Raw genomic sequence first — 18,899 nt, 5'->3', positions numbered from 1 at the left:
GTTTTAGTATTAGCCCTTTCTCTTAGATTAAATCTCTCTTTACAATTTGGGATAGAGGGGATTTTAAGGTTGTTGAGATTTTTTAAAATTTTAATGATAATAATTGTTACTGGAATTCTAGTATCTGTTAAATATGTTTGTTGCTTTTTAAAATATGTGTTTTTTCTTTATTAAGAATGCTACCCTACAAGCAGAGAAGCAAGCGCTGAAAACTCAACTGAAGCAATTGGAGACACAGAACAATAATTTGCAGGCTCAGATTCTTGCACTTCAGAGGCAGACAGTGTCATTACAGGAGCAGAATACTACTCTTCAAACACAGAATGCAAAGCTTCAGGTTGTAATGTAATATTTTGGGATATGCAACCAAATTTTTGAATTATGCTCTTAAAGTAAGGATAGCTAGACATGGTAACATTGTTTCTTAGTAAGTGAATTTAATGGAAGATAATTTACAATATGTCTACTTAGTGCTATGCCAGGCTTTCAGACACCAGCATTTTTTTTTTTACTATTAGAGCTCTAAATATTAACTAATAAATTTACTCAATGAATATAAATAAAGATAACTTTATCTTTATTTAGAATATTTTTAAAATATTGTTATGTTTTAAGGAGCCAGGGGAGCTGCAGCAGTACCCGCCAGTAAGGCCTGGTACAGGAAAACAATAAACAAAATTAAGTACTTATTTATTTAAAATATAATTTGATCTTTATTTATATTTACTTTATGGCCTTTCACCTGTTTCAACCAGTTGATTATAACTAAGCAGAAACCATTGCTTTAGAGCATGGTTGCAACATACGACTGCTTATTTCATTATCGGTAATTAGAAAACAACATAGCATGAAAATGTTGTCTTTAGACGTTTCCTTAGTTCAGAGAATCCATCTTGCGCTTAATGCGGCAATGTCTTTTCATATAGAATGATCAGGTCAGGAAAACTACAACTCTCTGAAACCTTTTGAGCCAAAGAAAAAAACTCCATCTCTGAATCTGAAAGTTCTTTCTGTAACTTTTCCAAATGGTAAAACATATAATAATACAATGTGGGCTCTTGAGAAAATTTCCAGTTAAATTTTCACAAGTCATTTTTCAGTTCTGTCAACTTTTAGAAAGTGATAAATTAGCATTTTTTAGGAGTGAAATATAAATTGTTTCTAATCACCAGCATCTAAAATAATTCAACCCAAAACACGTATATGATTTGTATCTCATAATAATAAATAATATAAACAATAATATTAAATATTAATATTAATATTAAATAATATTGTAGCCTTGTTCCCTGGGATACTAAAATCCAGATTTTCCCTGTACAATAAGACTATATCTACTGTGACTTATGTAGAGCTTCCTAAAGTTAATGTTATCTTTTATATTTTTTATGTTGCTACTAGAATAATATTTTTGAATAATTTTTAACATGGGAGAATTATTTTATCTGTAATAAACACATACCACATATTTACATCTTCTAGAAAAACAAGATGACTATTTACCTTATATCTGATAACAGTATACTTTCTTACAGGTTGAAAATTCTACCCTTAATTCCCAAAGTACTTCACTTATGAACCAGAATGCACAACTCCTAATCCAGCAATCTTCCTTAGAAAATGAAAATGAAGCTGTAATCAAAGAGCGAGAAGACCTGAAATCTCTCTATGATTCTCTGATCAAAGACCATGAAAAGCTGGAACTTCTTCATGAACGCCAGGCTTCAGAGTATGAGTCTCTTATCGCTAAACATGGAACTCTAAAGTCTGCCCACAAAAATCTTGAGGTGGAACATAAAGACCTCGAAGATCGGTAATTTACTATCTTCTCTTCTGTTGTTAATTTAAAAACAGTTTTCTTTAGATCATATAAAAAATTTTATGTTAAACAGATCTAAGATAATTTATATAGGAAATTTATTTAAAAAAGGAAATTTATGTATCATGTTTATGTGATACTAATAAGTTACCCTTGTTTTCTTCATTTCTAAAGTATTTTGTTTTTTTTAAGGAAATATTATAAAATAAATACTTAATATTTTTTCCAGTTACAATCAATTACTAAAACGGAAAGGACAATTGGAAGATTTGGAAAAAACACTGAAAGTAGAACAGGAAAAAATGCTGCTTGAAAACAAAAACCATGAGACCATAGCTGCAGAATATAAGAAACTTTGTGGTGAAAATGATAGGTAATAAATATTTATATGTTTTAGTTTTGTGTTATTCATTACATCCAAAACATACACTGCCCCTCTGCAGTACCATCTGTAACATAGAATATTTTTAAAAAGACCCCAGAGCAATAAGTAAAACCCAACAAAATCATGCAGCTAGTTATAAAATGGCTTAAAAACCCAATCCCTTGTCTTCTCTTACTGTTTCTCTCTTGATTTATTCAACAAGTTTTTAAGTCACATTATATAATGAAATTTTTGTACCTTGATAGCATTTACATGTTTTATTGTGACAGAATGTAATGAAAGCTGATTCTTTATGTCTGTCTGTCTTTGCTAGTCTGGTATCTCAGTTCTTATCCTTCAAAGTTCTTATAAGTGAGCAAATTCCAATTTCTTAGCTGACAGATTTGTACTCTTATTTTTAACTGACTTAGTTACTAGTCTCATATTGCCATGGGGCAATTATTTTTTAATTTGTAACCCTGGGAAAATCAAAACTTGCTAACCTGTGACCAGTCCATTTCATAAAGGTACATATCAGAAGGTTTTTAGAAACCTTGGAAAAGTTTAGGCAGCCTGAGTATTTGCTGAACCATAGTGGAAATGCGAAAAGGCAGCACACAGAATTCAAAAGGGGGTCATTTGTTGTCTATTTGTCCTATTATGAATTTAATATAATCCATTTTTTGAATTGTATTTCTTTTCCTTTACAAAAAAAAAAAAAAAAAAAAAAATCCCTAAGCTTCTGGAGCCATTCTCATGTTCACGTTTAGTAGTTTTTAATTTAGTAATTGTTATAACTAGAAATAGTGTACTGGGGGTTTGAACTTTGAATAAGCTCAATACCAAGCCAGATTCAAAAACGGTGTATCTTTACGGTATGTGCAGTAGAAGACCCAAGTTGTGAAAAGTTATGGAATATAAGGATAGGGTCATTTTTATTACAGACATAACATTGAGGAAGGCATTTACTGTCAACTAACCTTGAACTTACCTTTTTCCATTGTTTGGGATTCACAACAAACTGGGACAATTTGTGAGCTTGGGTGGGCCTTCTTGGAAGCTAAGTGTATTCATTACTGAGGAACCTTCTGAGAAAGAACTCAGCCTACATGATAAGAAGAAATTGATCAAGATCTTGAACCAGGAGAGTCTGCAGGCTTGGAAGGGAAGGGTGGTTCTGAGTATTTTGTGTCTTTCAAAGCTGTTCTATCACAGCTTTTATGCAGTCATGTCTATATTGTAAGGCAAAAAAAAAAAAAAAAAAAAAAAAGGCTTTAAGTAAAACCTCAAAGAGTTCAGTAAAAAAAAAGAAGTGTTGTGAAGACTTGTCTCAAGAACAAAAGTTTGTTTACCCATTACTCTAAATAACCTAAGTTTTAATCTTTGATAATGCCAAACCAAGTAAGTTTCTTACGTGGACTGGTTTGTCTTGGCCTCTTTAGAATTGTGTTCACTGAATTGCATTTTGGTGTTAATATTCTCTGCTTTAAGGGACAGTGTAAAAAACTCTTATTTTAGCATTTGCCTTAAGATGGTGTTGAGGAGATTATATATTGTATCTCTTCATATCTCCCCCCATGAAGCATCAGTAGAGAAATCTTTGATCTCCATAGGTATTGATATATATTGTGTAGCTGCCTGTGTGTCTCAGTGAGTCTGACCAGCTGTTACAACTCATTCATGGATTCAACATATTTATGGAACATTTTCTATATGTTTCTGGTCTTGCCATTTTATTTTATTTTATTTTATTTATTTTATATTTTATTTTATTTATTTTATTTTATATTTTATTTTATTTTATTTTGACTTTATTTATTCATGAGAGACACAGAGACAGAGAGAGAGAGGCAGAGACACAGGCAGAGGGAGAGGAAGGCTCCATGCAGGGAGCCCGACGTGGGACTCGATCCTGAGTCTCCAGGATCACGGCCTGGGCTGAAGGTGGTACTAAACCGCCAGGCTACCGGGGCTGCCCTCCATTTTATTTTTTTGATCTTGTTTTTAAAAACATATTATTTTGTTATTTATTTTATAATTCTTGTAAGCTGACTCAATTCTTGGGTATTTAGTTGAAGTAAATTATTAGATGTTCTGAAACAAGTACCATCCTGTTCTTAATGCTGTAAGATAAAGGTCGTATTAAATTAGAACCAGCTCAGGACACCTGGGTGGTTCAGCGGTTGAGCGTCTGCCTTTCGCTCAGGGCAAGGTCCCAGATTCCCACATCAGGCTCCCTGCATGGAGCCTGCTTCTCCCTCTGCCCATGTCTCTGCCTTTCTCTGTGTCTCTCATGAATAAATAAATAAAATCTTTAAAATAAATAAGTAAATAACCATCTCAGCAGGCTAAATTCAGGTTGCATACTGTTGTGTTTTTTGTTTTTGTTTTTGTCTTTCAGATTTAAAAATAGATTTTATTATAGAGCTCTTCTACCTGTTTTTTATTTTTACTTTTTTAAGTTTTTATTTTAATTCCAGTTAGTTAACATATAGTGTTATATTAGGTTCAGTAGTACGATATAGTCATTTAACAATTCCACCCTGTTTTGGTTCAGCTCCTACACTAAGAACAATTTTTGCATTGTAAAAGTTGGGGGTGCATGGGGGAAAGATCATTAGGAGCCACATGCAACGTACAACATGCTTGATGATTTCAGGGGAAGAGTAGTCTGAATTTTTTTAATCTACTTTTACAGAATAGAAACTGAGTTTTGATGAGTTTAGTCACTGGTTAAAGAGTCTTATATTCTCTAAGTATGTCTGAATGTGATCCATAGCATTTCACATTGTGTAAATTACAATGAAAGCTATTAAGGGAACCTAATTCTATTTCTGTCATGATTTCTAATTATAGGTTGAATCATACATATAACCAGCTTGTAAAAGAAACTGAAGTTTTACAAACTGACCATAAAAACTTGAAAAGTCTTCTTAATAATTCCAAACTGGAACAAACAAGATTAGAAGCTGAATTTTCAAAGTTAAAGGAACAATACCAACAGTTGGACATCACATCCACCAAGCTAAATAACCAGTGTGAGGTGAGCTTTGACAAGTTTCTTCTTTGAGGAATCAGGACGTGCCTAAAAAATGAACAGTCCTATTAAAATGAAAATAGCAGTATGTATTTGGTTGGGTATTTCTAAAAGAATTGGTCAGGGGTAATTGAAATTCATAAGTAATTCAGAAAAACTTCTTTTATTATGAATTTCAATACTATTTACTATTAGTTTAAACTTATGCGTCCACATACTTTGATACTGTAAAATTGTGCCCTTGTTTAATGAAAAATGTTTACAACCTGGCATGTACTGGTAAACCAAAAAGATAAAGATCTGTCCCTTTGTGGAGCTTATATTCTGGTGGAAGAAAATAATAAGAACAACAAATAAGTGAAATATATATTATTTCAGTGTTTTCTAACATGGCTGTATAGCACTTTACTCCAGAACTTGGTAGTGTAAAACAACCATTTATTAGGTTCACAGATTGTGGATCAGAATTTGAACAGGGACATTGGGGCAGATTTGTCCCTGTTCACTTGGCAACTGGGCCCCCAGCCTGAAGATTGAAAGGCTACGTGCATGTTTGGTGGTTGATGCTGCCAGCTGGAGGCATCAGTTTTCTCTCCACATGGTGCTCCTCAAGAGCTGGTTTAGGCTTTCTCACAACATGGTGAGAACCAGACAGAAGCCATTTCTACTTTAATGATCAAACCTCAGAAGTCATGCAGCATCCTTTCTCCTGCATTCTATTCATTGAGGCAGTCAGAGTTACATTCAGGTTCAAGGGAAAGAGAAAATAGACTCAGCCTTTTGGTGGAGAATGGTAAGATTCTTAAAAGAGCATGTGGACTACAATTACTGATCTAACTATTTTGAAAATTGATCAGCATAAGGTATGTTACAAGGTAGGTAAGTTATATGCAAGTAAAAATGAAGTACAGAGTAAAGGGAGATAAGGAGGCCTTCCAGGGTAGATAAAGGAATATAGATTGAAATTTTAATAGGCATCCTTGAACAAAGATAACTTTATTCGGAGTAAAACAAGGGAGCCATTTGAGTGTTTTGAACAATAATGACATTGACATTCGCCTTATGTATACAGTTGTGTTATTAAAAGGCATATAATTCCATGCCTTTCTTTGTGTTGGCTTGATAAAACAGTAAGGGTTTTAAAGTATAAAGGGACATTGAAAGCCTTAGAAAATCCTTAAATTTTATTGGTTGGTGCAAGATCATTAAAGTTTGAATATAGCTTAACACCTGAATTTCATGGCACTTTTAAGAAATAAGCTTTTAAGCTAACCTTTAAAGGGAAATAAAATAGATTATCAGAAAAGGAATACGTAACAGCTTTTTGTCTGAAATGATAAACCAACAGAAAGAAAAGTTAGTTTAAAATTATATTTAATTACCCAGTGAGATCAGAAAGTATAGAACATTCATAATGCCTGTGATTTATAAAAGTCTAAATCAAATGTAATTGGAGTGATGTACTTACAGAAGGAGGACTAAAACAAATCAAACTCCTCAAGAAACAAAATTGGGTAAAGTTGTCAAAAAACCATTGTAGTACTCTGGAACTGAAGGAAAGATGTGTATCAATTCGAGAACCATTTATTAGAGAAAAGCTATTCCACATTATGTAGGGAGTAGGATTGTCTGAGGCATTTTTATCTCTTGATTTTTCCTATTCCTCTCCCATTTCCCCAGTTCTAATACCTGGTAGTTCAAGTGAGGGGCATAATGTGAAAATCAGCAACTTTGCCACCAAAGCGGATTGACTTGATTTAAGCAGAGCACAATCCTCATAGCCAGGAGAGTTGTTAAAGATCAACTCTCAGATGGTTTGAGGTTGTAATATTGGTTGGAGCAAGTAACAGCAAATTAGTCAAAAATTTAACTGGGAGATCCACAGAATGAGATGTCCAGCCACACTGAGTCTTGATAAGGTCCTGCCTGACACTGATCACCTGGAAAGCTGTCTAGGAGAGACCAGAAAGGACCCTAGCTACCTACCTATCTGGCTCTAGTCCCAACTCAAGTCAGATGTTAACTCTTGGCTAGGGGCTAAGTCATACAATAATATGATTTAGAGGGAGTGTGAAAATGAATCCATAGTGTGAGAGGCCAGAATAGCAGTTAATTTACGTGGGGAGGGATGATGATTAGAAGAGAGCACAAGGTGTTTCTGGAATATGGTTAATGAGCTGTTTCTTTTCTTTTTTTTTTTTTTTTAAGATTTATTTATTTGAGAGCTAGGATAAGAGAGAGAGAGAGAACATGAGCAGGGGAGGGAGAAGCCAGCTCCACACTGAGCAGGGAGCCCAATGCAGGGCTCAATCCCAGGTGCACACATTAGTGCACACATGTGTTCACTTTACACTAATTCATTGAGCTGTGTCTACTTAAAATTTGTTCTCTTTTCTATATGTGTGTTTTATCTGTTGACACAGTAATTAATGCTGTATAATAACATAGAACCTTTGGTAATGGATAGTAGACATTTATTTTTGCTGACGAACATATTATTTAATCCTTACAACAGTCTGGAATGTGAGTTATTATATTCATTTTATAGGTGAGATCATTGAAGCCAAGATAATTAATTTTACTTGTCCAGTGTTTCATAGCTCCTTAAATAGAAGGCCAGGTAGCTTTCCGACTAGAAGTTAAATAGTTTTGAAGAAAACAAGTGTTTTTGGAACTAGATAATTTATTATATGTTAAACCCAGTGTTTGTAAGAATTTTTAAAATGTATGTACAGCAAATTTTAGCTCTAATTATAACTAATTAAATAATTGTTCATGTTCTTATCAAAGTGCAACCACCTAATTGTTCAAGTAGCATAACACCTAAGTCTTTTTTTTTTTAAAGATTAATTTATTTATTTTAGTGTGTGTGAGCAGGAGGAAGGGTAGAGGGAGAGGGCATGAGAGAATCTCCAGCAGACTCCCCACTGAGCATGGAACCCAACATGGGGCTCAATCTTATGACCCTGAAATCATGACCTTAGCCAAAACCAAGAGTCAGATGCTTAACCAGCTGAGCTACCCAGGCACCCCAAGACCTAAGTCTTTGTGAAGCCCTTTATATTTTTCAGATGTTTTAGGTGATCTATGTTAAATGTGAATGTTGATTTTTCAAAAAATGTTTGTGTTTAAACAGTTGCTAAGCCAACTTAAAGGAAATTTAGAAGAAGAAAATCGACATCTACTAGATCAAATTCAGACATTAATGCTACAGAATAGAACTCTATTGGAGCAGAATATGGAAAGCAAGGATCTCTTTCATGTCGAACAAAGACAGTACATGTAGGTACCAAATAATTTTGAAATATTACTCATGATTTTATCATTGCCAACTGGTGACAGAGAAAACTCACTGTTAATTTTTTTTTAAGTTTTAACATTATTATTTCTCCATTCATTTTCTTGAATGCATATTTCCTAGGCACTATGCTAGTACCAGAAATACTAACATGAGAACACATTAAGTCCTGCTCTTAAGGAACTAGTAACATAAAGCAAGAAATACAAATAATTGCTATAATGGAAGTATGTGTAGGAGCCCATAGAAATACAGCAAATATAGGGGAAGGAGTACCTTAATATGGCAGAGACAAGGTATACTTTCCAAAGATGATTGCTAAAGCTGAGACTTAAAAGCTCATGGGAGTTTGCCAGAGGAGACGTAGCAGGCCAAGGGAGCACAAATGCAGTAACGTGAAGGTGTGTTATGGTATGGATAGGATGACCTAAAGATGCATAATTCTTCCTGGAGCAAAATTAAGGACAAAGGAGCAATAGAAAAGTGGCTAAAAACTTAGAAGCCATTTCACAAAGGTTTTTCTATGCCATACAGAGGAGTTGCTGAAAAATTTGAGCAGAGGAGTAAAATGACTACATTTGTGTTTTTTTAAAAAGGCACTGATGGCAGTTTAGAGTATGGATTGGAGGTTCTGAGAACAGAGACAAGGGGCAATTTTAGAAAGATGGGTTGTAATAATCTACTGAATCATAATTCACAAGCAGTGGTAGTTGAGATTAAAACCAGATGTAAGAGAGAGAGAACTTCCAAAGCTTAATATTGGTAAGTTATGTCTCCATTAGGAGTAGAGGAATCTGGTAAAATCTGGGATTTGGGCCTTAGCAACTCAGTGGATACTCCTTGTATTGCACCAAAATTCACCTTTACTAAATTAAATTCTTCACTTTCCCTATTCCCTAAATGAGAAACACTGTAGTATAATAGTAAAAGCACAGATGTTGAAATTAGGCAGCTCCTAATTCAAATCTCAGTTCTTCCAGTCACTAGCTATGTGACCATTGGTGAGTTACTTCATTTCTTTGATCATTGGTTTCTTTTTCTTTACAATAGAAATATAACATCCACTTCTAAGTTTATCCTAAGAAATGAAATCCTAGATTTGTGCCTTTTGGGCATGATGTATATGATGGTAAGCTAGGGAACATATAATACCAGGATACATCATGTATTTTTTGAAGCATAAGTTTTCTTATAAAATTTTGGGCAGGGAACATGATTGTTGTATTAACAGAAAGGTATATTATGGAGCAAAAGGCAGAGTTTGCATGAGCTTTTAAGATAAATGCAAAACTTAAATTTCACATCTGTGGCTGGCCACTTTGAACTATACCTTCAGTTCTTTCAGGGATATGTATTTCTTTGCTGTTTGCTATAAGAGAGGTTTCTCTTGACATTTGAGTTATCTGTCCCTTAAGCAAAGGCATTATCCAGAGCTTGATCTTTGGGTATCTTTGGAATATCTTAATATTATGGCCATTGGTGAATAATCTACTTCCAAAGTTTCAGTAATTGTATCTGTATAGACAAATATTAGTATCTTATGTGTCAGACAGTTCTAGTTGAATGCCTCTGTCACATGGTCCTAGCAGGAGTGACAGTGAACAGGTGGTACTGAGAATTTGGAGATTCCTGATGATATTTCAACAGGTAAAAAGAGGGATCTCTGGGTGGCGCAGCGGTTTGGCGCCTGCCTTTGGCCTAGGGCGCGATCCTGGAGACCCGGGATCGAATCCCACGTCAGGCTCCCGGTGCATGGAGCCTGCTTCTCCCTCTGCCTATGTCTCTGCCTCTCTCTCTCTCTGTGTGTGACTATCATAAATAAATAAAAATTAAAAAAAAAAAAACAGGTAAAAAGAGAAAACAGTGGGAGGTATAGACCATCTGCCATTGTGCTATGTGATATAACTCTTGGAAACCTCTGTTCACAAAGCACCCTCTTCAAAAAAATCTCTCAAATCTGTTTGTGCTGGTTAATTTAGCCTAACCATTCAGCTAGACTCCTCATTAGCCTCCTGGCTGCTTTCTTCACTTTCACCATTTCTGATACATTCTATTTCATTATGGAGTTAAGGTACCTACAGCCAAGATTTCATGTCACTTTATAATGAGACCTTGAATGCTTCTGATTTCCTATTGAACAAAATCTAAACCTGAAAATCCCTCAGTGCTTCCCCTCAACTAAACTACTTAATTTAGCATTGTTATCTTTTCAGTCTATCTACTATGGCCATTCTCTCCATGAGGCTTTTTTTTTTTTTTAAGATTTTTAATTTACTTATTTGACAGTGATAGAGCATGAGCAGGGGGAGCAGCAGAGGGAGAGGGAGAAGCAGGCTCCCCGCTGAGCAGGGAGCCCAGTGTGGGGCTTGATCCCAGGACTTTGGGACCATGACCTGAGCCAAAGGCAGACACTTAATGGACTGAACCACTCAGGCCCCCCTCCATGAGGCTTTGGTCATCCAAGATAGAAATATTTTCCTTTTATAAGTTGCTTTTGTACTTACCACAGTGATTTTATTTTGTTCCACTACTGCCTTGGATTGTAATAGCCATTATGTAAATATGTTCTCTCCTATTATAAGCAAAGTTGGGCTACTTGTTATTTGTCTTTATATGCTCTTTGTGTTTTCTTCATTGTAAATGAGCGCTAAATGTATGTTGAGTAAACAACATTGCAGTTTGGCATCACAGTTTTTTTTAGATCATTTTACTTTAGTCTGTGATCTTTGAGGTTTCCCTATGTAATATCTGCCATCAAGGGCATAAATGAGACTAAGGCATGGTGAAACCTAGTGTATTCATATATTGCTGGAGGCAGGAAATAGTTCTATAAAGGTAAATTAAGCCTAAACAATTCTGCCGTAAAGGAAAAAAGTCTGTTTGCGTGAAGATATGTTTGCAAGATTATTTATTATATACACAATTCTAAGCAAACTATTGAACATTTTAGCTTTTTACTTACATAATTTTTACTAAATCACCCTTCATTTCAGAAACAATGTGAGATACTAAAAGATCCAAAAATAGGAGAATAGTCACTGTTATAATCTCGCTTAACAACTATTAAAAGATCAGTTGAAACAATTCCTTTGTCATGGTGAGAATATAATATGGAAATTTTTCTTCAAACAAATAAATTGTATTAAAGAATTGAATTTTAAATTCTATAACCTTTTGTTATGTTTGTAAATATGAAGAAAAAGAGAAACTTGGAAAAAATCCTATTGTTAGTACCTAATAAATTTTAGTTTATCTAATAGTTTATCTAATATCTATATTTGTTTATGTTTTGGAGACTAAAGTGTAGTCACAAAATAATTTAATATAACTGTGCAAAATATAGTGCATGTCCTAAAATGCAATTTTTATTTTTATAGTGATAAGTTAAACGAATTAAGACGACAAAAGGAGAAATTAGAAGAGAAAATAATGGATCAATACAAATTTTATGACCCGTCTCCTCCTAGAAGGTACTGTTAACCAAATTTTACTCATTTTTATTTTGGAAAAAAAAAAAGACTACTAATTTTGTGAAGGATTTATATGTTGAAATTTAGACTGATAAGAGTTTTTTAAAATTATTCTATTAGGAGAGGCAACTGGATTACTCTAAAAATGAGAAAATTGATAAAGTCTAAGAAAGATATTAATCGAGAACGTCAGAAATCTCTAACATTAACACCTACCCGCTCAGACTCCAGTGAAGGATTTCTTCAGCTCCCCCATCAAGATAGTCAAGATAGTTCTTCAGTAGGCTCAAACTCTTTAGAAGATGGCCAAACTTTGGGGACCAAGAAAAGCAGCAGTGAGTGCTTAAACTCTTTAAACGTTTATGATCTCTAGTATTGATTTAGAATCTTTTCAAAAGATTTCTTTTAACATATAACTTCAGCAGTCCTTTGGGGTAATAGTCTAATGAATGCATTTCTTTTTAACTCTATATGATTATAAGATTCATTGTGTACTGCAATACTGCATAACTATGTGATTTTCTGTATTATGTGTTTAGAAATATATCAAACACAGAGATACCATCATTTAGCCAGGGAGGTAAAACAGTGTCAAAAGAACACTGAGATAAGAGCCAGAATATCTTGCCACTTGGTAGTTGTGTTAATATGGGCATGCGTTTCACCTTTGTATCATACTGGCACCAGGGTGATTATGAAGAGCGAGTGAGAAATGTTTATGAGCTCATCTTGATAATTATTTGTAACTAAATCGAATAATAAGGCATTTTATAATGGAGTTTTATTCATATACTTTGGTGTCAAATTAGAGCAAAGTTACATTGGTAAGCAAAGAAAAATAGATATCAATTTGGAGAGAATATTATTCAGTGATTTTGAAGGTTGTAAAAATTATTGAGGGATGGCTTGGTAAAGAATTGACTAAAATAGGTGTGTATAAACTTGTGTATAAATTTGTGATTTAATTTTTTAAATTACAAATATAGCAGTATCACATCATAACATGCCCTATACAATTCATAATATTTTTATTTCATTACTAGTGTGCTTAACAAGGGCAAAGTAAAAGCAAAAGAAGTATATTTTAAGAGAAAGAAATGAATCCAGTGCTAGGCCCTTTGAAGATGTCCAACAAGTTGACTACTAATAATATAGAATATGTAAACAAGATACTTTGAATACACTCACACTATCACCAGTCACTAAATTAAAAAAATGTATATTTATGTGTGTGTATATGTATATTTACATGAAATAGCTCTATATAATTTCATGCTATTCTTTTGAAGTAAATAGGCAAAAACAGCTACTACTTCCCCGAGGGGTAGATTCGCCTATGGCAACTCTCAGAACACTCAAAAAAGTATAGATAGTGTTTTGGCCTCAAGGGAGTTATCTCTGAAAAGACAGTATTTTAGGGTGTAAGAGATTAGGCATTCATTATAGGGTATATTTTAAATCCTGTATCCCCATACAAGATTATCATTACTTGGGTCTTTTGCTGTCTAGTCTTATCAGTCAAATCTACATGAAATCTCAGAGTATTCTTGTAGAGAAATCATCAGGTTTACCATAAAAAGATGCCAGATAATTCAATTTTCTCTGTTACCTTTAGATATAAGATTTCTGACATCTTATTAAGTGAGAAATGGTAATAGTTCTACTTAATTATTTTCCAATTAAAGGAAGATATTTCATAAGGGATTTTTTTTTTTAAGTAAGCTCTATACCCAACGTGGGGCTTGAACTCACAACCCTAAAATCAAGAGTCACATGCTCTACCAACTGAGCCAGCCAGGCACCCTAAAGAAAGATATTTCAGTTCAGATATGATAATGTAACACAAGAAAGGCACAACACTCTTTTTTGAGGTCAGCTTGTCTGTTTTTAATATAAATCTGACATTCCTTCTTACTCTCTGTTAAAACATCCAGAATAAGGGTCAGAATGCAGTGATGTTCTCCTTTCCTACAGCTGTTCGGTTTTAGAATTTTTTAAATCAACAAAACCCCAGCAATGTTAATGTTCCCTGAATTTCAGTATGTTGGAAAAAGAACATTGTATGTCTGTAAACCAGTTGACATAAGAAAGATCACATTCCACCACTGGCAAATTTAAAATTCCTTTTATCCTGTCTGTCATTAAAGCAGTCTTTGGAAAACAGTTGAAACAGAAGTATCTAAACAAGACAACATGTGCATGCTGCAACCACTCAGCTTTGTTTTAGCTAAGTGTCCATTTTTACATTGCTTTCAGTTCATTTCTTTTTAATCATTAAAAACAGCTGTGTTTACCAAGCTAGCAAAGAAATAGGTCAAATTAAAAGCTTAAATGAATCACGACTGTTCCTAATAGCAATCAAATAAGTTAAAAAGCTGTACGTCCATTGCATTCTCTTTAATGGATGATACTTGTCAGTTTGTCAGAATTTTGATTATTTACAAGATGATGGCAAACCTTGAAAAGGAGTATCGTTATTAAGGCTATGTACTATGTATGCTGTTAAGTCTTTATTCACGTTGTTTCCCTGACTCCTAAATTGCAGTTACAAAAGGTGTAACAGTTTTTTATATTTGAATCTTATTAAAATATAACCCAAGAATATTAGTGACTCTAATGAGCATTTTAATTTTTATGCTGATACCTACTTTAGTTATAACACTAACTTTGATTTATAGAATTTTTCTGCAAAATGCTACCTTTGTTTTTTTTAATAAAGTCACCTAAAAAGCCCTTCAAAATACCTTAAAGTGTTATAAATACATATTTCTGTGTAATTTTTGCTTGCATTAGGGTGCCTCCTTATCTTTTAGTCCTAACAGAGCTTAGTGCTAGCTTTTCTCTTTTGCCTAGCCAACCTTTTGCAAAATGAAATGGATACAATTGCTCATGTCATCTTTTGAAAAAATAAATATTTTTGTGGTGCTTTGAACAATGCACCAGGATTCAAATGAACCCAAAAAATAATTCTCTATTTTCTTTGTTAAAGTTTAAGAAAATAATGAAGTTTTAAAGTTTCTTTAGATTGTGTTTTTTTTTTTTTTTTTTTTTTTTTTTTCTTTTTTTTTCTTTTTTTTTCTTTAGATTGTTTTAAACATTCCCTGGGTACCCTAGTTTTTGTTGATCTATATTACTAGAATACTTTTTTAGAATGTGCATTTTCCTAAGTCACTTTTCTTCTGAAATGAAGTCTTTTTATTTAAAAAGTTAAAATAGAGGATTTAAAAGCTTGTAGAAAAAAAAAATAGAAAAAAAAAAAAAAAAAGCTTGTAGATTTTCATCATGGCCCACCACTAGCCCTAATTTTAAAGATAAACCTTTACAGCTTAATTAGGAAAATTTTTCTTTCAGTAAGTACTTCTAATCAGTTCCTGTGTTTATAGGACTTTAGCCAATTCAAGCTTTCAAAATATATGTTTTCCTCATCATTGTCTTCAGTGCTTTCCAAGTATTTTAAAGTGTCAAAGTACATATTTCATATTTCATTATCACTCAGCAGCATGAGAATAATAGCTTTAGTATAGCATACATAGCTGAAACTCAGACATTCATTTCTGTCCTTAATTTTCAACATTTAACTCCCATCTGTTCTTCTCCCTTTTTTCTTTCATTTTTCTGTTTCTGTTTTTCCTCATGCTCTGACATTAAAGTGGTTGCACTGAAAAGACTGCCCTTTTTGAGGAACAGACCGAAGGATAAAGACAAAATGAAGGCCTGCTACCGTCGTTCCATGTGTAAGACTTTATGACAGTTCAGCTTCTTTCAAATGACTACACTGGCTTCCATTACTAATTTTTCACTAACCTTTCTCTGGACTGTGCCACTTTTCTTATTTTGCAAAGTGCAGTCTTCCTCTAATTCAAGGAGCCGGAAGGATATTTTTTTTCAAAACTGGCACTGAATTTGCATCCTATGTATGTTCACTGATACATACATGCATATGTTTAGTCATACATGTAATATACTTAAAATTTCCAGTGCCTTCTAAAAGTTGGCAGGAAAAAAAAAACACCTTTAATTTTCTATGCCATAGAGATTTTTTTCCCAAAGAAATTTACTTAAAATACAACAAAACCTTTAGCATTAGGAATTTATTTTCTTAATGAACTAACTTAAATAAATAAATAAATAAATAAAATGGCCTGTAACCCTTGAAAACGTTTGTCATTCTTTATATATTAATACTGTTTTTTTAAGTGGTATGGGTAATTACATAATCACATTAAATGTCTGTCACTTTGGATATCATCTCTTTCAGGTTTTTATTGAATGGTATACTTATTTGATTCATAAAATGAATGATTTCTTCAGTAACCTGCTCTGACCAAGGACTCTTTGTCATTTTCAATAATGATGCTGTATAAGAACTGCTCTCCATCTTACCTTTATTCATTCCATTTCTGTCATCACAAAACCACATTATGAAGGCTTCTAATTATATTGCACATCACTGCGCAAAAGCATGGCAGTTGTACAGAGTAAAATTCCTTTTCCTATCTTTAAAGGGGGTGGAGGTGGGATAAAAATATTTACTGAAATTTATCAGCCTTTGGCCTACTCATTTCATTCAGCTGAATGCATGTCATAATTCGAATGACCTTGTGGTTATAGTCTTTGATATTCACTTGCATTAATCCATAGACAAAAACCAGATCATTTATAATACAAGATAGAAATGAGAACAGATACATTAACCATGCTGATTCATTTGCTTTCATTTGCATCCCAGCCATGAATGACCTGGTGCAGTCCATGGTCCTAGCAGGAGGACAGTGGACAGGTAGTACTGAGAATTTGGAGGTTCCTGATGATATTTCAACGGGTAAAAGGAGAAAAGAATTGGGAGCTATGGCCTTCTCTACTACAGCCATCAACTTTTCAACTGTCAACTCTTCTACAGGCTTCAGATCCAAGCAGTTGGTTAATAATAAAGGTATAGGCCGTCTGCTCTTTGCACTGTGGTGTAACTGTTGGCAACAGGAATTTTAATTTGACTTTTCCTTGTGTACTTTTTTGACAGCAACAACCTGAAATAATTTATCAAAACAGTCTGGATTTGATTTGAGAGAATTTTCAAATCATTTCAAAAATTTAAAACATCATACAAATAATTAAAATCTTTCCCAGGCCTTCCATAATAAACAGCTAAATGAACTAACAAGAAAAGGAAAAGTAAGCCAACTAAAGAGTAAGAAAGGAAAAAAGTAAAGAAAAAAAAAAAAAAACCCAAAACTGAAAACACTACACCTTCAAACAGAACCACGTAGAGCAACCCAGGCTCTTGCTTTGCTTTGCAGGGTCCTTGGGGAGACTCTTTCACTGCTTCCGGTGTTAAGCAAGTCAACCCTCATCACAACTATTCTGTTTCTTATTCCTAGTTCCAGTTTCTGGTTGAGTCTATGAAATATGTTAAATCAAGATGTATTATATGTGATTGAAAAAGAATATCCATATCTGCATAAATGACATTTTATAATGTTTTCTTTTGTTTAAAAATGTTTTTATATCCATTTTGCTATTTTATGTAGATACTACATCCTTTGAAGACATAAGTCCACAAGGTATTAGTGATGATTCTAGTACGGGATCAAGAGTTCATGGTAAGATATAAACTTTATTTAGAGAGTACATATTACATACAGAATGGGAATGCTGAGGCTCTGGCATTGATTTGGTGAATGTGGCATTGCCAGCAAGCATGTTTTCTCTAACCTGCATCTCATCCCTACTGCTGCCATTTCTCCAAACCTAATACTCCCTTTTGCCCCTTTTAAGGTTATTGCTTCATCTAAGTAGTCTCTGTTTTGGTCAAGGTCATTTATAAAGTATGCCTGCACAGTGTGCTCAAAGGTAATTTTGTTGCCATGTTGGTATAAGGTTAAAGTTATGAGAAACACATTTACCATTGGTTTAAAAAATACTTATTTTGGTAAAGGATGAACTCTGAGAAACCACATTTTCTGCAGTGTTGAACATTTCAGATTTTTAAGTTTCTGGAGACATCTACAAAACCATATCTTGCCAAACTAAACTACTAATAAATGGATAACAGTTGAGGGAATTTTATATATAAGCAGGATTTTAAGAAATAAGGTAGGGTCATGTTAACTCTGCAATTGTTTCCCTTGTACGGATAGGAATGGAGGACATTAACTGTGCAGATGCTCATGTTCCTCCTGTTCGTGGCATCTCTGCAGTGTGCAGGGTTCCTTGTCTGATCTGTTGTAAGTGACATAATCACTAGCACTTTTTTTTTTTCTTTTTTGGTGTGTCATTTTACTCCACCAAAACAGTTCTGGTATCCATTTAGAAATCATTTCCAAATCTTAAATATGTACTTCTTTTCTTTGAGTCTGAACTAGTGTTTCAGAAGTGTCTAATTTTAAAGAGTCTAACTGAACTATCTGGAAATGTATTTGCTCTCTAATCTGTAAGAGTCAACTCTGTGGGCATGCTCAGCCTGTGATAGTATGCATGATTGCTTCCTCAAAGCATTCTGTGATCAGAATGTAAAAGCTCAATGTCATTAGCCAAAACTTCCAACGTATAGAAGTTTTATCACACTGTCTCCTGATTTTTTCATTTAGCTTCAAGACCAGCCAGCCTTGATAGCAGCAGAACATCCACTAGCAATAGTAATAATAATGCTTCACTCCATGAAGTCAAAGGTATGCTGTAGGTAAATTTATTAATATTGTCCATCCATTTCCAGATTTTATAGTTAGAATATTGATGAAATTTCTGGGGTAAAGTATGAAATCCAGATCATCTAAGTTTGGAACATAGTTCACACATTTTATATTTTTACATTGTAATACAATGTATACAATATATATAAATGTAAAAACAGGAGCAGTTATTTTGGTTTCCATTTTGCATCTTCACAGACAAAATATTTTTATGTAATTTTT

General features: G+C 33.7%; 1 protein-coding gene across 6 annotated transcripts in view; it reads left to right on the top strand.

The window, feature by feature from the left end:
- Nucleotides 1-18,899, top strand: part of CCDC88A (coiled-coil domain containing 88A) — a 132,630-nt gene that overhangs the window by 103,025 nt on the left and 10,706 nt on the right. For 2 of the 6 annotated variants that reach the window (XM_025992670.2, XM_025992668.2), the window contains exons 19-29: nucleotides 176-337; nucleotides 1,536-1,813; nucleotides 2,049-2,192; nucleotides 5,040-5,226; nucleotides 8,357-8,502; nucleotides 11,896-11,988; nucleotides 12,109-12,323; nucleotides 15,639-15,722; nucleotides 16,718-16,921; nucleotides 17,517-17,588; nucleotides 18,576-18,656. In XM_025992670.2, the coding sequence (XP_025848455.1) occupies nucleotides 176-337; nucleotides 1,536-1,813; nucleotides 2,049-2,192; nucleotides 5,040-5,226; nucleotides 8,357-8,502; nucleotides 11,896-11,988; nucleotides 12,109-12,323; nucleotides 15,639-15,722; nucleotides 16,718-16,921; nucleotides 17,517-17,588; nucleotides 18,576-18,656 (1,666 nt within the window). The remainder of the gene's footprint in view (nucleotides 1-175; nucleotides 338-1,535; nucleotides 1,814-2,048; nucleotides 2,193-5,039; nucleotides 5,227-8,356; nucleotides 8,503-11,895; nucleotides 11,989-12,108; nucleotides 12,324-15,638; nucleotides 15,723-16,717; nucleotides 16,922-17,516; nucleotides 17,589-18,575; nucleotides 18,657-18,899) is intronic. The other 4 variants (XM_072742091.1, XM_025992671.2, XM_072742093.1 and 1 more) reach the window with 2 other exon arrangements.

This window comes from Vulpes vulpes, chromosome 16 (genome assembly GCF_048418805.1).
Source record: "Vulpes vulpes isolate BD-2025 chromosome 16, VulVul3, whole genome shotgun sequence".
Taxonomy (NCBI): Eukaryota; Metazoa; Chordata; class Mammalia; order Carnivora; family Canidae; genus Vulpes; species Vulpes vulpes.
Note: the sequence above shows the minus strand (reverse complement) of the source record. Positions and strands in the feature narration are given on the sequence as shown.